At 48.3% G+C, this 17608-nt stretch overlaps 2 protein-coding genes across 2 annotated transcripts; one reads left to right on the top strand and one right to left on the bottom strand.

The window, feature by feature from the left end:
• Nucleotides 1-537: 537 nt before the first annotated feature.
• LOC149366254 (proteasome assembly chaperone 2) lies at nt 538-12845 on the bottom strand. Its single transcript, XM_089549888.1, has 7 exons — nt 12687-12845; nt 11346-11508; nt 9890-9948; nt 6888-7006; nt 4967-5140; nt 2205-2319; nt 538-1166 (listed from the first exon to the last, which is right to left on the bottom strand). Exons 1-7 carry the CDS (start codon nt 12744-12746, stop codon nt 1062-1064), a joined length of 795 nt encoding a protein of 264 aa, XP_089406014.1. The 5' UTR covers nt 12747-12845; the 3' UTR covers nt 538-1061.
• Nucleotides 12846-13047: 202 nt separating this feature from the next.
• On the top strand, nt 13048-17279 carry Exo70 (exocyst complex component 7). Its single transcript, XM_089549879.1, has 3 exons — nt 13048-13530; nt 14804-15001; nt 15637-17279. Exons 1-3 carry the CDS (start codon nt 13303-13305, stop codon nt 17206-17208), a joined length of 1998 nt encoding a protein of 665 aa, XP_089406005.1. The 5' UTR covers nt 13048-13302; the 3' UTR covers nt 17209-17279.
• Nucleotides 17280-17608: the final 329 nt, after the last annotated feature.

Here is a 17608-nt window from a genome sequence, read left to right as displayed (position 1 = left end):
TTCCCCGCCGTTTCGTAATCTTTGCTCGAATCTATTGCCATGTTTTTCAATGACATGCGAGTTTTTCTGTACAGGGTGCCCGCAAGCTGCCAACAGTCCCTCTCCCTTTATGACCTCCGCCGAAACGGCAGGCGCTAGTCAGCTGCTCGAAAACGGCAGGAATTCAGAGCGGACCTGCTTTGAAGTTTCTGCACCACACGGATGACCCTGGCTACAGCAGTGGTGCAGGACAGCGCCGTTTTTGCAGCATGTACAGTCTTTGCCAAAAGTAACCAGGCTACATGGTTTGCTTCTAGCTCGTACAGTGGAGCCCTTACAGCATCCCTGAAGGTGAAATGGTCGTTAAAGGTAAGGACTTGGGGTCTTCTTACCTTCCAACACCTCTTGATCTTTAGGAAAACCACAAGGGCTCCACTATACAAGCTAGAAGCAAACCATGAAGCCTGGTTACTTTTGACAAAGACTGTACCTTGCGCTTGAGTGCTTGAATTGGTTCTTAGAAAACATAGCACGGAAAGAACACGAACGACATAGAACTGGACGGGTCAGAAGCTAACTTGCAACTTTATTTTCAAAAATCCACCACGTCAAATATATAAGAGCCGATCCCCACTATCAATCGATGAGCATATCAAAGAAGCTGTTCTTTTGATAGCACTCTTCTTAATTGTGTTCTTCTTGTGCTCGTGTATTGACATATCAAGGAATGCAACTACAATATTGTAGGACAATGTTCGCAGGAAAGAAACGCAGACCTTTGTCGTCTGCAGCACTGCACCAGGAAAGAAAAGCACCTGCCTTTTTTTCTGCTTTTTACAGACGCATTACTCTACACTCCTGCCTCAGTGCAGCTCGCTCGTAGATCCCGATGAAATTCTTCTTGCACAGGATCTGTTGCCTTACATTAATAGCACTGTAGTTAACATTATAGACCTGAGTCAGTGACCTGTTGTCACAATACTAGAAATGCACCGATGGGTTGACAGTCTCGAAATCAACACAGCACGAAATCACATCGGAAATCACATAACAGGACTATGCAGCCACAGCAAAAATGGGAATCAGTAGATGCTGGTCGGTGGAGCGCTGCCAAAGAGGAGACTCCACGAGATGGGCGTCTGCCAGGGTCCTCGTCGTCCACTCTGCTCACTGCTGTTGGTTGGTGGCTGCAAAGAAGGGGGCTTCTTTTCTTAAAAACTGGTTGCCCCAAACTGTAAGCTCAACAATCTCAGAAATAATTGACCGAAAACTGGCTGATTTTAAGCACTGCACCAGTATGATCGCAAAGTCTTATCTTGTTTTCCCAAAGCGACTCAGGCTATGATGCCGTAGTGAAGGGCTCCAGAAATTTCGACCACCTGGGGTTCTTTATCATGCACTGACATCGCACAGTACACGGGCCTCTAGAATTTCACCTCCATTGAAATTCGACCACTGCGGCCAGGATCGAACCCATGTCTTTCGGGCCAGCAGCCGAGCACCATAACCACTCACACACTGCGGTGCGCCTTCTTGTACAGTGCAGTTCAGGTGTCCATCGAGATGAGAGAGAATTACAGCGCCATTTCCTTTCCTCAAAAAGTGTTGCGTTCAAAGGGCAATGCATCCCGCTGAACGGGTGGTAACGTTCCATGGACTCCCTGGCAGCGCTACAACACGCTGTCGCGTTCCACTCCTAAAGGCGAAGATTAAGCGTCATTAATTGGCGATTAATTAATCCACCAACAGAATGTGAAGTGAACAATCGCGTCGCAGAATGCAGCACTCAGGCTTTCGCCCTTCACCACTTTAGCCGCTAAAGTTCCTCGGTAGTTTGTTTTTGAGAAGCACACTTTCACTATGTAAAGCTACATGGTGATTCAAAATGCCTTCTTACGGCAACAACAGGCTGGAAAAGCAATGGAAATTAGTTCTTTAGCGCTGTTAAAAGCTTTCCCCAAAAAGGATAGCCTCTTCATAATTTACAATGCCATTCAAAAGGCTTACAAAAGTACTTTTAAATGAGAAAATGAAAAATTTCTGTTTTTAGCCTAATCTCAACAGTTACAGTCCCTGGTTTCATTTACATGCAACAGTGTAGCCTTAGCACACTCCATTTCTAAGTGTTTTCTTTTTCCCTTTCCCCTTTATATAACCTCACCCATTCTCCTAATGCAGGGTAACTTTTTTCTACCCCTTTTTCAATGAAACAGATTCGCACTCACCTGACACAGGTGAAGCCATTCGTCGAGCCGGTCGGCCAATAAGATGGCGTCCGGAGTGTTATCCCCCTCGGAGCAGTAGACGAGGAGCAGAACAACGGGAATCTCATCGGAGACACTGCCGCACAAAAGAAATGGACTGCCGCTGTCTATTCAAGGAGCCACGCCCCCCCCCCCCCCCCCCCCCCCCCCAAATAAATATTATCCCTTCCCTCGTTCCAACACAGCACACATAACCAGGTACAACTTCAATACCTTTGCTTCAGCCTTAGTGTACTGCAATCTGTCGCACAGAACACCTGGAATGAGGTAGGTTTATTTCTTTCTGGTTTATTAAGATGCCATCTAGACCCAAAGGCATTACAGAAGGGAGTGGTGATCACAACATGCTAACAAAACCACAAAAAAAAAATGTAATTGTGTATTGCAAAGTCAGGGCATAGGATTCAGTAGCAGTGAGAAATGCAGATTTGTATGTTACTGCAGCACTTACAACTGACATGTTGTTCTACTCATCAGTGCTCTTTGGAATGAACCTGCTAGCGAATAAATTTGGGCGAGCTGGTATATTTCCATGATTCACAGCAGCACCTGTTTCGTCTATTCTCCCTTGTGCCCACGTTTGCTGCACTTGTGAATCGTGAAACCCGCTATCTGTTTTTTGGATTTTCTTTCTCCACAATAATGATTACCGTAAAACATGAAATCCAGGTCGGACTGGAATACAGGCCCCCCCCCCCCAACAAACCCCCCAACTAACCAATTCTAAAAATGAAAGAAAAAAAAATCTTTTTTAATGGCAAAAGTACTGAAAGACACCCTTTATTCTCATTTAGATGCTGCTCGTATGTACACCGGCCAATTTTTTAACACTATCGTGTGGCCATCGACCCCCATGCTTGTGAGCGCCTTATTAACGGCGCTGAGCAGCGAAGCAAACGTGATATGCACATGTGTACACATGCACTTACTCTCGCTTCTTTCGCCGCTCCGTGCCGTGATAAGGTGCTGACAAACATACAAGGCGATGGTCACGCGATAGTGTTAAAAAATTGGCCAGTTGTACAGTACAAAGACGGGCACAGAGTGCGCAAGCATTACTCCAAGTCGTCAAACTCGTCCGAACTCGAGTCGGCAGTGCCACAAATGCCGCCACACTGAAATGCTACTGATGGTGATGGAGGCTGCTGACTTCAGCTGCCCATTTTTGCAAGGCTTCCGTATTTTTTCTGCCAATGACCGGTATATAAGAGGAGTCGACTTTTTGCCATGTTTGTTGAAAAAAAAAAAAAAAGCTCAACCTATACAGTAAAAGCTCGTTAATTCGACACTGACGGGACCGCGAAAAATTGTCGAATTATCCGAATGTCGAATTATCGAATGAACAACAAAAAAACAATGTCTGCCGCAACCTTTATTTGGCAAAGAAATCTGTTATCGTTGCCTGCTTTTTCGAGCGAATTTGAGCGACTACGATAGCTCTAACAGCTGCCAGGTGCTGCGCGGCACACGCACCGTCAGGGATTTTTTCACAGAAGACCTCCCGGACGGACAAGGCTTCTGCGGCTTCTTTCACCGTGCACTTCAGCATTTGGGGCAACTGCTCACAATCGTCACCTTCCGACGAATCGTCGTTGTCAGCGCCTGTCACTTATATTATTACATCCTCGGTCAGCTGACAGGACACAAAGGCGAGGCGCACAGGCACTGTGCGCTACCCACACGAAAGCCGCGTGGGGAGGAGGTGAAGCGAGCGCGGCTTCGGCCGCTTATCTGTTCTTTCAGCCAGCGTCCGCTTCACGGTTGTTGCTGCGACGCGCGTCTTATCTTTTCTCTTTCCTCTGATCTTCTAACTCTCCTCTATCTGCACTAGGCAGCGGTGGTTGCTCGGCTGAGACAGTAGGCAGGCCCGTGCAATTTCGTTTCACCCTTCTCTCAGTCGCAACAAAACAGCAACAGCAAGCAGCCCAATAAACACGCTGACAAAGCGCGCAATTACCAAAAAAGGCGCCGCCTTATGGTTAAATAATCGCGATCGTAGCAGCAAGAACACGTGGAAATGAGGGCACACGCCAAAAGGAGACTTGCTGTCGACAGGGTTAAGTGGACGACACCAACACAACTGCTGCGAAGCACAAAAAAAAAAAAGACGCCAGCCGCCTAGCCGCCGCCGTGGCCGCCGCTAACCTCGCTTCCCTCGCCCTTGCTCACGCTGCTGATGGCGATGACCATACGGATGGCCTATCAGCCACACAGTAGCGCTGCTCGTGGCAGTGTTTTTTTCTTTTTGCTCTCGGCACACCGGCTTGGCGGGCTGTGGAGTGAAGTCGAATTAACCGACGCACGGCAAAATTTGTTCGAATTAACGAGAGTTTCGCCCCATAGACCCCTATGTATAATTGTAGGGACCTCGCGTGCGCGTCGAATTATCCGTTTTTCCGAATTAACGGGGGTCGAATTAACGAGCTTTCACTGTATTCTGGTTTTTACAGTATATTGCATTTTACTGTATGTTAGCGCAGCAATAAGAGACACCTAATATATGACAATGATCGGTAGGGCTCGTCTTCGTCATGAATGATCCTAAATTTAACGCAACAGTGACAGGCACGCCAGCTTCCCATGCAACGAAAGATGGCAACACTTTTGTCACTGCCCTGATTGATCGAACAATGGATGACCAGGATTTGAGAAACAACCAAACACACCAAATACTGTTCCCAATAATACACAAGAGTGTCTGAAGCTAGCAGAGCTTTGCTCACCACTTGTCGAGGAGCGATCGAGTGATGCCCGAACCGGGCATGAGCAGTACGCCGTCAGGGTTGCGTTCCCGAGTGACGGGATCCTGCTTCTCCAGCCGCGTCCAGTGAAGGTCGCGCAGCTGAGCCTCCACACATTCGCCCACTGTCGGAGTGCAGTAGTAGTGGACCGAGTACCTGGGGAGAAGGCAGATGAAGATTAGGCATGGTTTAGCTCTGGCTAAGCGTTAGCTGTGACACTTTGTGAGTTGTGCAGCACGTTCTGCTGTCTCTCAAGCGCGTTGTCACTTTCTAGCTTGATCCTGTTGCCGTTGCTTCTCTTTAGCGCTCTCCATAGCGACAAGATTCCACCGAGGCGAAACGCCCATATACCCCCGAGCGAGCGACTACGCGCATGGCAGCGGCGACGCCACCTGGTGGAGCTCGGCTGAAATGGTTGCTAGGCAACAAAACGACTGGGCGAATAGCAACTTGGGCTACCCCCAGTGCACAAGGCCAGCAATGAGGCTCAACCACTGCAAACCTGCACTTTACATGCATACATTTATGATGATGATGCATTTCTATGGTGCAAGGGCATCTTTGGCCAAAGAGCGCCATGGCACAAGGTTTCTTTCTTCTACTCAAAGGTGAAGTCAGAGACCCATTTCCCAAGCATTTCACCCTGAATAAGCCGAGCACCAGACCAGGGAAAGCTTGCACCCATTGTATCACCGGTGGGTACCCGGCGGCACTGGGGATCGAACCCCGCACCTTCCGCATGCAAGGCGGATGCTCAAACGACTAGGCCACCGCCGCGGTCTGCATACATACATTTAGTCGCAAAAGAACGGAGTGTGGGGCTGCAGTCATAGGGATTTTTTTTTAGAATACAAAACGTCTGCCCTACTTGAGAATATTACAGACTGTAAACCCACAACCTGACAGGACTAGCAGAAACTAATGAAATCCTCGAGAAAGAAAAAAAAATCAAGAGATACCGCATCTTACCCAAATTTTGGGGAACACGTTCATTACATGGAGTAATATATCGGCAAAGGTTTATACTTCAACACGCAAAGCACTCGGCATGTACAGCCTTTGTCAAAAGTTTGGAGCCCAGGGGGTTTGCTTCTGAAGCACACTGTCTGGTTCGTAATGCATCTCCAGCGCTCCAAATTTGCTGAAGGTAAGAAGATTTCTGGTCCTGCCTCCTCCACTGGGTAGGACTACCACAAATGTTACAGGAGTCCCACTGCAAGGTTTCCTGGGCTCTTAAACTTTTGACAAAGACTGTACCTCATTCAACTGCAGTCAGTCAGCTCTTTATATTTCAAACTCAAATGGGATGCAAAATTTTGTTTACAGTATGCCAAGTTCACATAAAAAGAGCCATTTTTAGTCTCATGATGTCAGCGGGTCCAAAATATGACTTCAAATAATCACGAGTCTACTGTAAATACGATGCCCACTCACTGTGCGTCGCATATAAATGGAAGGAAACATGCCCCCCCCCCCCCCCAAGGGCACTTGAAATAGTGTCACATAGTTAGTGTCAAAGCATCGCAAGATTACTCGACATGCCAGAAAGTGAGCTACAGACACATAGTGTACCCTAGACTTGTTTAATGTGAGTAGCTAAGTGTCTCTACTCAAGCATAGCAGGCAAGCATAGCAGGGGACAGGTGAGATTACGAAGTTTATGGGGATACGGTGGCCGCAGCTGGCAAAAGGACAGGGTTAATTGGAGAGACATGGGAGAGGCCTTTGTCCTGCAGTGGGCGCAGTCAGGCTGATGATGATGATGATGGTAGTGAAAGCAGACACCAGAGGCACTAGAAACAGTGTTTCTACTGCGGCACAGTAGAGCTATCGTTTTCACACCTTGGCCCAGAGCAGAATGAAAAAAACTGGAAGCCTTTTTCCGGAGTGGGTTGTGATGTACCTGGGCATGTCCGAGGGGTTTGTGAACTGGGAGAGGCAGCTGGAGAGCATGATGACCAGCCGGAACCGCTCCTGCTTGATCCAGTCCGTCAGGAATTGGCGGTACTCGGCACGGCAGTTCTGTCGCCAAAGAGGAAAACCACATGCTGTGACCACACACTAACAACGCACACAGCCATGCCAGGCTTCAGCTCAACGGAAGGCACAGTCAGCTTTTTCTTTTCTCATTTAGCCTTAGTGATAGTGCTAGTGCAAACAAAAAAAGAAAAAATTCTGTTTGCATCATGCCACAACTACCAGATGTTTGCAGTTCTCGGCATGAGGCCCCTTTTCAAACAAAAACTGCAAGAAAAAAAAATGTCTTCAATATTTTATACCTCTCAAAGAAAACAGCACAGACTTCACGAAGGATGCAGAATGGGCAGGCGCTGACTAACAACTGAAATTTTATTGCTTTGACACATCGGTAAATATACTCAAGGCATCAAAAACAACAAGAAGGATGAGACGAATCATAGACGCGGGATTTCACATTCCTTGAGAAAGATCGGGGAAAAAAGTTGGAACAGACATAGTATTTTCAGCCCCTGATTGTCTGTCAAGCCTGTGCAAGCATGTCAATCAGATGGGTCGCAGATACGTTGGCTGCACCACGAATCAACGCGATTGGTTTGTTTCCAGTGCTCAAGGCGTAGTTCACTCAATTCCCTTGTCTTGTGGCCATGCTTATGTAGGCCAAACCGGCAGATGCCTAAACAAAAGACTGTCAGAGCACAAATACAATGTAAGCACACGAATCTCTGGACATCTGGGCGTTCATTGCCACGATTGTATGTGCACTCCTCACTGGAGTGACACGAGCGTGCTGAGCAGGTGCAGTGAGCAAATCACGCGAGAGATAATTGAAGTGAAGAAAAGCGCAAGCCTAAAAGACCGCTGTGTCAGCACCCCATCCGTGGCCTTTCTGGATAAGGAATTTTGTTTCCTTTCGACAACTCGTCATTCACAACTTCCTGCTCGTTTCCTGTGTTTTTGATGCCTCGAGTATATTTACCGATGTGTCAGAGCAAATAAAATTTCAGTTAGCGCCTGTGTCTCGTCTCCCCTTTCTACGTCCTTCGTGAAGTTTGCGCTGTTTTCTTTGTGATGGAAAACCAACTTGCTCGTGATGTGTTCTTCAATTTTAGACGTACTCTGACACTTCTGATTAACACAAGCTCAGAGTTGAGTAAATATGCTACCTGCAGCAGAAGCCTTGGGAACAGCAACACAGGTTCATTTGAGCCCCTCTATACTGTAACCACCTCAGCAAGATTTCACACCTTACCTCTTGGCTTCACAACAAAAAACCAAATGGCGAACCTGACTTGGCACAGTAACAGCCATAAACACCAGAAACATGGACACCAGACTGAGCTTCCAGAACTAACGTCATCGCTTTTACCATCAGCCACAAGAGACATTACAAAGGGGGAGTGGTGGCAAAAATGTAGAATGACAGCAAGCATGAAATGCATTCAAAATACAAACCAAAATGGGTGTGTACACCATGAGGTGTTCACACCCTCATGGTGTGCTCAATGGCAAGGATGGTAACTCAATGGTAACTTTTCCACACCCATCTATTCACTCTCTATGTACAGTCTTTGTCAAAAGTAACCAGGCTGCACGTTTCTCTTCATAGTCGTATATTAAAGCTATTATGCCAGCCCTCAAGCTCTAAATCTGTGTATGGTAAGAAGAACCCCTGTTCTCACCTTCAAACATCTTTTTGATCTTTAGGGAAGCCGTGAGGGCTCTGCTACACGAATGAGGAGCAAACCATGGAGCCTGGTTACTTCTGACAAAGACTGTACATGTAATTGGTAAGACGTTAAAAGCGCCCACTCATTGCAAAGAGCCCCCCCTCTGCGATAGCCTTCCCTGGTCTGCGGCTGACAAGCATCTTTTTCTAGCCTAGGAGATACAGCACATTTCTCATTAACTTAACACACATGCTCTATCTACTCAATCACACAACAAACCTTCAGCCAAAAAAAATGCGCTAACTTGAGGTGTGATGTAATTTTTTTTTTTTTTTGGGGGGGGGGGGGGGGGGGGGAATTTTACACTGTGGTCAATTAAGTTTTTCTCATATTTAAATTATTAACATAGAGGACACACATATATTGAAACGTTCATCATGTACGAGTAAATGATGCAACTTCAAAGCCACTGCTTAAGGGGGGATGTGGGGATCAGATCACAAAAATCACGAAAAAAGTCTATTTTTGAAAAGAACACTTTTTGGCATCTCCAACACTGTTTCTATGTTGTACTGAAATATTTTGCCCAAAAATAAACTTTAAGCGCTCCAAATAAATATATCTGTCGGCATCTGCACATAGACAGTGTGTGCTAGCTTACAACTTTCAGGTTTGTTTTCTCGAAAGTGTTGTTTTCTCTGAGCTTCATACCTTGCTCGTGGAAAGCGTGGCACAGCAATGGGTGCATGGATTTTTACCCCGTTTGTTTTGTTGTGATCACTGAAATGTGATCTGCGTCAAGACAGTCTCAGATTTACCATTTAGGCTCAAATGCTTTTATTACATGGTAATTAGGGCATGACACATTCTCAACATAAAAGAAGATGCATATTGTGTCCTTTAAAAAAGAGAGCAGAGAAATTAAAAAAAAAAATTCAAGACAGCTGTGATTTACACCACACTTATTAGTAAATATTAAAAGCCTGTTTTTTGTCATGCTAGGCTTTCCACAAGCAAGCAACATGGGGACAACGTATATACAATGATAAAATGGAACCTACAGAAGCTGTCATTGTGAAACTTTATATCTGATTGTCTGATGCTGTTTTAAGCCAGTCTGCCAAATTTCACTGCTCTAAGTCGAAAAATAGAAAAGTTGCCTTCGATCCCCTCATCCCCCCTTAACACTCATCACTGGCTGCTAAGCTCTGATGCCGAAGTGCATGGCAGGATCGCGGAAGGCAAGTTGAACTCTCACCGCTGAAACCGGCGTCCTCTGCTGCACGACAAGAAGCTTGCTTCGATGGCACACATAGACTGACGGAAAAGGGAACACAGCAGTGTCAGAAACTCGACAGGTGGTAGCATGAAGCGACACACAACGTACACAATGGCAGCATGTGTGCACCTGACCAAAGCATCTACAAGACAAAAGATTCTCCCAGGCAGAAAAGGTACGAGTATGCAAATACTTTTTCGCCGTTTCTCGCGCTGTTACTTTTGAAAATGTATCACCAACTAGGCCGCCTAGCTATTGTGCTGCAAATACTAAGCATGCTTAATGAGGTAAACTGCAATTTAAATGCACGGCTTTATACATGCGGACTCGTTCCAGAACAAGGTCATCACTTAAGTGCAAGGGGTTTCAAAAAGGTGGCACCCACAGATGGTTTATTGGGGTTTGACGTCCCAAAGCAACTCTGGCTATGAGGGACGTTCCCACAGATGGAATTATGAAAGGACGGACTGGGTAGAAAGCAGTTCGTGTCAAGCAAGAACTTTTGTATTCATCATAACCCATCCTATCTCCAACCCCTCTTGTGTTTCCATCTTTTCAAGCAGTGCTGATAAACAAAAACCCACTGGGGACACTTTCCAACATAGTTGTTCTTGCATGACGTGCTGTTATGAACGCAGTGAGAAACGCGCAAAAAGAATAAGTGGTTTTTGAGGCACAAACACATAGCCATGACTCCCAAAGAAATGAGGCTGTGGTGTTATAGTGCCATGATGTATTATCGAGGAATGCATCATTTGTGGGTTGCTGCATAACATTTTAGTGGGCTTCATGATGACTTGCCCATGACACGCATGTTAGGCAGTTTGCCTATTGTCACATAGTGGCGAAGACAGTCCAGTGAGCAGGAAGAGAGTGAAAAGGCTTCCAAGCGAAACTTTTTATGGGACTGACTCGCGCCCACAAAGAACTGAATGGCTTGGCGGCATAGCAACAAGCGTGCTCGGCAGTCATCGAACAAAATGCCTCCCGCTCTTGGCCGTGCCCAATTAAAAGCTGGGAAGGAACCATGAAGATAAGGCGCAGAAGCGGTTTCACATGGCTGTGATCACTCAAGATAAGTCTGGTCGCATCCCGAGTCACAAGCAGATGATAAAGCTGAGTGCCAGCGGCTTTCAGCATGAACAAACAGCAAACAGTACAAAGATTCGTGGCAGTACGGTACTTGCACTGTGTAGTATATACAGGGTGTGGACCAATAATGGGGTTGCTTATGTTTCACAGCTGCTGGCCACAGACATCGTTCTGACACTCGTCTCTAGCAATCAATCAATCGTCTCGGCCACACAAAGATGTTTCGCCAAGTTCCCTTCAGTTCGAACACAACGCAATTTTCGCACCTCACAAGAAAGCAATCTTTGGACAGCGCGCTAAATGAGTATTAGATGAATGAGAGCCAATTGTTGGGACAACTCACCTTGGCAAGCCGTGGCAAGTCTCTGGTCGCCAACGCGGTACGGGTTGCCACCTACAAGCGGGACGAGGGCCGTCGAGTGGATGTAGCCAACCAGCTCTGTCTCGAGGGTTGACAGTAGTAGGTCGACTGCTAGTTGGGCTGCATTGCCGACCGACACCACAGGCTGGAAAAGAGAAGTGAGGTGATATAGTCCCGGTCCTTAGAAGCGTTACAGTCAGGTAAAACTTAAGAATGAAGCAGCTAATTTCCCTCCAAAGAGGCCTTCCAAACAATGTCGTCAACCCATTGACATCGCACTCAACCAATTTGCATCTGTTGATCTGTTGTCATGGCATCACAGGTGGTAGCAGGTACAAGGTTATTGATCACAATGTCACAATGTTCTGGTGGGACATTTCATCATTCATCATCATAATTTATTTTACCCTTAAAGGCCTCTGTTGAGGCATTACATAAGGGGGGGGGGGGGGGGGGGCTTCAATCTTGAGCTGTGTCCAACTATTGGGCAAGTATACGGGATGATAGGACATTTCAAACATTAAAATACTTGGAGGCTATTTATTGTGGCAGTACAATGTATAAATTTGTGAGTGCATTGTTCAAACCTCTCTTCTAGCACTTTCAATCAATGCTTTACTTGATTTTAGCTGAAAAATTCAGCCTGAATCCCTACACACAACTAACCCACCCTCAGTGACTTGACACTGCTGGATTTCAAATGCAAAGCATATATACAGAATGTCATGCCAATGCCTGCTATGCCCGATTTGCATGGCCTATACCGTGTGCATGTGTGGCGATGCCGAGAATAGGTACAGCCGGAAAGCCTACCAGAATCTGCGCAAGAGATTTATATGTCTGGGCAGCCAAAAATATCGCCCACATTGCCGAGTTTCATAAGCTTATTTATGTGAAAGAAAAAACAAGCGATCTATCTAAAAATTAAATGGGCACAAACACCTTCCGCGAATTGTGGATAGAACAGAGTTGAGGTTAATCTAATAAAAAACCGCGCTAGTCAAGAATAAACTAGCTGATACTTTTTTTTTTCATCAGGTTAACCTGTTCGCTTCTTTTGTCAAAACTTAGCGCATTGCGAACTTCAAGTGAGTAAAAAGCAGTTGAGTTGTACAGCACACTTTTAGCAACCGAATGCAGTACCTCGCACTTAGCAAACTGATACGGCATCGGACTCCGTTTTAGCGACTTAAAGCCTGGATGGATTTACTTCAAAACCAAGAAAGCTCGACAGGCAACGCATACGCGAACTTCATCGCGGCCTACACGCGAGAACTGTGTGACATCCCAGAGTTCCAGCGACTGCTTGGCGCCCGTACTCACCAGCACTAACGAATATTCGTGCCATTGGTGACCTTTGAAGGGCTGCAAAGGTACAAACATGCTGACCGAAGAAGACGAGCTCGGGCGATGACAACACACAAATCAAAACTTTCAACTCCCAGAGTCCGACATGCGCGGCCCGGCTGCTTGCAGTTTGATACAGCCGCCAGTGCGTAGCCAATTTTGTTAAAGTTTACAAAATAATTCCATGCCTTTAACAAAGTAAAATAAACAAATTTTTTTATAAATTGCAATATTTTTTGTTCTTTAACTGCATTTTTGATGTTCGTATTTTTTTTGTATACGAAGCTTTGTCACTCACGAAAGCGAATGAATCAGCCTCTCGTTCTGTGGATGAAGAACTCGGCAGGGAGGTGTGTCCTAGTTCACGAAAGTGATCGTGTAACTAAACTACTTCAAGTTCAGCAGTTGCAGGGGCACCAACGTTTTCTGAGCTCATCGGTGCCATCCAGAGAAGTAATTTTGTCATGTCAACGCCAAGTGACGAGTGTAGCGACGTTTGTAAACGCCGTTGACGCCAGAATAAGCGGTGCTTTCTGGGGCAGATAGCACATCGCATGCGGCGTTCGGCCTCGCCGGCAGTGAACCAGCGACGATGGACGGCGTCCAGCTGAAGGTGGCCCGACAAGTGGAGAACATCAAGGCCTTCCAGGAAGCCCTGGCCAAGAGCAGCCAGCTAAGCAAGGGCATGTGCTCCATCCTGTCGTCGTTCGACGAGCGCCTGATGAAGCTCGAACGCACCATCCTGCCCGTGTACCACGAGACAGGAAACCTACAGAGACGCCAGGAGAACATCGAGCGCACTCTCGCACAGCTAGAGGAGGTGACGTGATAGCAAAAAATTGGCATTGGTTTAGCTCTGGTTAAATCTGGAAGATTGCGAAAGCAACGAGGAGAGACAGAGAGGCGATGGAGAGCGCGCGGCAGCGGCGGCGGCATCGGCACGCTAGCTATGCGCCGCTACTGCGCATGCGCAACTGGCGAGCGCGGCGACGGCGGCGGCGTGTGACGTCACTGCTCCTCGCGCATGCGCAGTATGGCCTTTCGTCAGCTCCGCGAAATGGCTCGGCGACTCGCGTACAGCAAAATATTGTGCCGATGGTGGTTGTCTCACGACGAGTCTGTGTGTCATAGTGCAGTCCTCATCGGGGTGTTGTGCGTTATGTTGTGAGAGTGCTCGTTTTATTAGAGAGCATTAGCGTAGTCACACAGACGGTGGTACGCTTGTGTAGGGCACTTGAACAGTGCACAGCAAGCTGCAGAAATTGGTCAGCAGCTAATAGTTTACAGGCAACTGCCCACCTGGCAGCTTAGTCTACGTAGATGTGCTTTCGTGCAAGTGTTGCCCCTTAGTCTGCAGGCAGTACTGAAAATATTAAAATGCAGAAACTTTCATCCTGGCCCTGGTCTTCAGCATGGCAGCCACTGTGACATTAGTGCAAGCCATCAGTATTAAAAGTTGCCACTTTCTCTTCGTGTAAGATGGATTCATTTTTTAGTACAGCCTGCAGCAAAGTCTTTTTGCTCGTGTGGCCTCCACAGGAACCAGGAGCATAGATTTGTCCCTGCTAGTCAGCAAAATAAAATGGTTACTGAATTTAAGAGAGGCAGAACAAGGGACTCGTTGCAATTTATTGAGAGCAAAAGCAGTCTTTAGGATTCATATGCTGTGAAACCCCAGTCAGACACTGACAAACGTTTAAGGTATGCTGCATAATGCGAGAACCCAGTGACGGCTATTATGCTGCTGCGTAACACTCCCCTCCTACCTTTCCTCATCGTACCACCAGTGCAGTGCCCTTTTGCGTCATGCTGTACCTCTTCATCCTCTCCCATTGTGTTGAGTGGTAGCTACCAATCCTCACCCTCCACGCTGTGCACCTATTTTTGTTCCCTTGTCTTAACTTCCAAACCCCCCACATATGCACACTTCCTTGCTGTGTAAACATCCATACCAATGTCACTGGTGATCTGGGGATTCCTGCCATTAGCAGCTATCACTAAAATACTGCAGTGAGCTCAATTGTGTGTTACCGCATTGTTCAGCTATGTGGACAGGATGGGATTCAACTTTTGTTGCTTTCCTCATCAAATAGGTGGTGCAGCTGTATGGGGTGTCCCAGATGGCCAAGCCCAAGATAAGCCAGGGTCCCAGCGACCAGAACCTGAACACATTCCTCGAGGCCATTGAGCAGGTGGAGAAGGCCCGTGACTACTTTGAGCAGAACAGCCCGCACAACATCGAGGCCAACCTACTTGAGCAGCTCTTCAACGAGGGCGTCGCCTCACTGCAGGCAAGTTGCTGTCTTCATGGTGCATGTGTCTGGGTAGTCGTATGTGCAGTCAATGTTGTACCTGTGTGAAGCACCCAAGCAGTGTGCAGTAGGCAATAAGAGGTGAAATTGGGGAGAAGCTGGTGGTTTGTCAGGCGAGTTGCTCATGCCCGCCTGGCTTGTAGGTTTGTGTGGCTGTGTGTGATTTTGTGCTAGTATTGACTCCAAAGCTTACCAGAACAGTGCCTTGCACAGGTATTCTCGCCTAGCATGGTGCTGACCATTCTTGTAGGGAGAAAAATTTTGTGCAAGAAAAACAAAGCGAAATGTCATTTGTGACACTTTTCTTTCTCAGCTTTGTCCAGTTACTGTGTCCGTTTTCAATTTGCACCTGCCCAAAAATGATCACTTAGCACCAAGAAGTTTTCAAGATGTTTTTAATTTGGCATACTCTACTTAGTCTCATGTACTACATTTTGGCTATACGATACGGAACAAATTTTTTGGGAAGCTCTCTTGCAGTTCCAGCACTTAATTGCGCATCTGAGTGGGTGTTGTATAACTCAAGTAATACGCAGTTTCTCTTCCGCCTTCTCTTGCCTATATGGTTGTATCCGTGAAGAGTCAATGCTTTGTCGTTTACTGCACTAACGCAGGCCGAGTTCGAGGCGCTACTGTCGCGGCACAGCCGACCCGTGGCGCCCGTCGCCATTCTGGACCTCGTGGAAGAGTGCTCCTCCTCCTCGGCACCAGCCAACAGTGGCACACTCGAGCCGCTGCCTCCTTCCGTGGTGGCCGACCTGGCTCGCATCTCGGCCTGGCTGCGCAAGCGCGGTCTCTCCGAGCACCTGGACGCGTACGCGACACAGCGCTCCCGTGTCCTGCAGCGCTCCATGCAGGGACTGCGCGAGCACCACAAGACCGGCTCGGCAAGCAGCGGCACGCTGCCGCCGCAGCCTTCCTCCTCGCCGCAGCTGGGCGCCAACCGCAAGAGCCGCGTGCCGCGGCGCCTCCACGACGCCCTCATGAGAGGCTTGAGACGCGCCACTGACGCCGGCCTCCAGGAGCCGTCGAGGGACGAGCTGCTTGACCAGGAGGTGGAGGCGTACCTGACGACACTGACGGCTCTGTGCCGCCTCATGCAGGCCGAAGACGAACTGCTCCGCAAGGTCCTAGGCCCCGACCCTCCACTGGCCCTGGAACGCGTCGTCCTGACCGCACTGGAAGGCGTCACCCAAGAGGGTGAGGCCCTCGCCGGACGCGTCAAGCGGTGCGTCGCCCGCCACGACTTTGTCAGCGTCCTGTGCCTCTTCCCGGTCCTCCAGCACGTCCGGTCGCTTCGCAAGGACTACGAGTCTCTCCTGGCGGGACCCAACTCGGGGCGTTCAGCCGCCTCGCGCCTGCCAAGTCTCGCTGTCACCCTCCAGACGACGCTGAACAAGGCGCTCGAGGAACTCGTGGACAGCGTCAAGGGAGACCCCGAGGGCAAGATGCCGCGCGACGGTACGGTGCACGAACTCACGAGCAATGTCATGGTGGTGCTGGAACAACTTCTGGGTTTCGTCGAGGCCGCTGGCGCCGTCCTGGCCGTCTGGGACCTGGCCTCGTTCAGCCAGAGCCGCGACCCCAACCGCGCGGCCCTGGCCCAGTACGTGACGCGAGTGCTGTCGGCGCTCAACCTCACGCTTCACAACAAGAGCGCCCGATACGAGGACCAGGCACTACAGGCCGTGTTTCGCCTGAACAACCTTCACTACGTCCTTCGGGCGCTGGTTCGGTCGGGTCTTCTGGAAGTGGTCCAGATGTACGAGCCTACTCTGGGCCAGCAGTACGAAGAGCAGATCCGAGACCAGAAGCGGCTGTACTCGCAGAGCTGGAGCCGGGTGCTCCATTATGTGCTTGAAGTGGAGCGGCCGCTATCGACATCGTTGGCGGCGTCCGGGGCCAAGTTGAGGGACAAGGACCGCCAGAGCATCAAGGACAAGTTCACGGGCTTCAACCGCGAGCTGGAGGAACTGTACAGGGTGCAGAAGGCGTACGCCGTGCCGGACGTGGAGCTTAGGGAGAGCCTCAAGCGTGACAACAAGGAGTTCGTGCTGCCCAAGTACAAGCTGTTCTACGAGAAGTACTCGGCGGTACCCTTCACCAAGAACCCGGATAAGTACCTCAAGTACACGCCGCTTCAGGTGTCTAACCTTATCGACCAGTTCTTCGATGCGGCAGCCTAACTGGAGTGTGTTTAATGGACTCATTTTGCAATGTCGTGTTTTGTTATTTAATAAACCTCACTCTAAGAACCCTTCTTGTTTTGGTGCTTGTTGAAAGAAGTGTGGCTATTCAATTGACCGGTGGCAATATTTAGTTTGTTGCTGCAGTTTCTGTCACTTGGGACAAGTTTGAGTCTGTCTGTTTTTTGTGCCTAGCTGAGAATGAGAGCTAAATGCATGTCACGCTCAAATATCTGCAACAATTTACAACTGCCTCTTCAGGCTGGGCTATCTCGCCAAATCGTATAGTTTCGAAATACCGGCATTAGCCGCAGCGTCTCCGTCAGCCTTTGATACTTACCAGTGAAAAACATATGTCCAAAACCATGCTCGCTAAGTCGCGCAAATTACACAGTTCGTT

This window comes from Amblyomma mixtum, chromosome 1 (genome assembly GCF_055824585.1).
Source record: "Amblyomma mixtum isolate Tamu chromosome 1, ASM5582458v1, whole genome shotgun sequence".
Classification (NCBI taxonomy): Eukaryota; Metazoa; Arthropoda; class Arachnida; order Ixodida; family Ixodidae; genus Amblyomma; species Amblyomma mixtum.
Note: the sequence above shows the minus strand (reverse complement) of the source record. Positions and strands in the feature narration are given on the sequence as shown.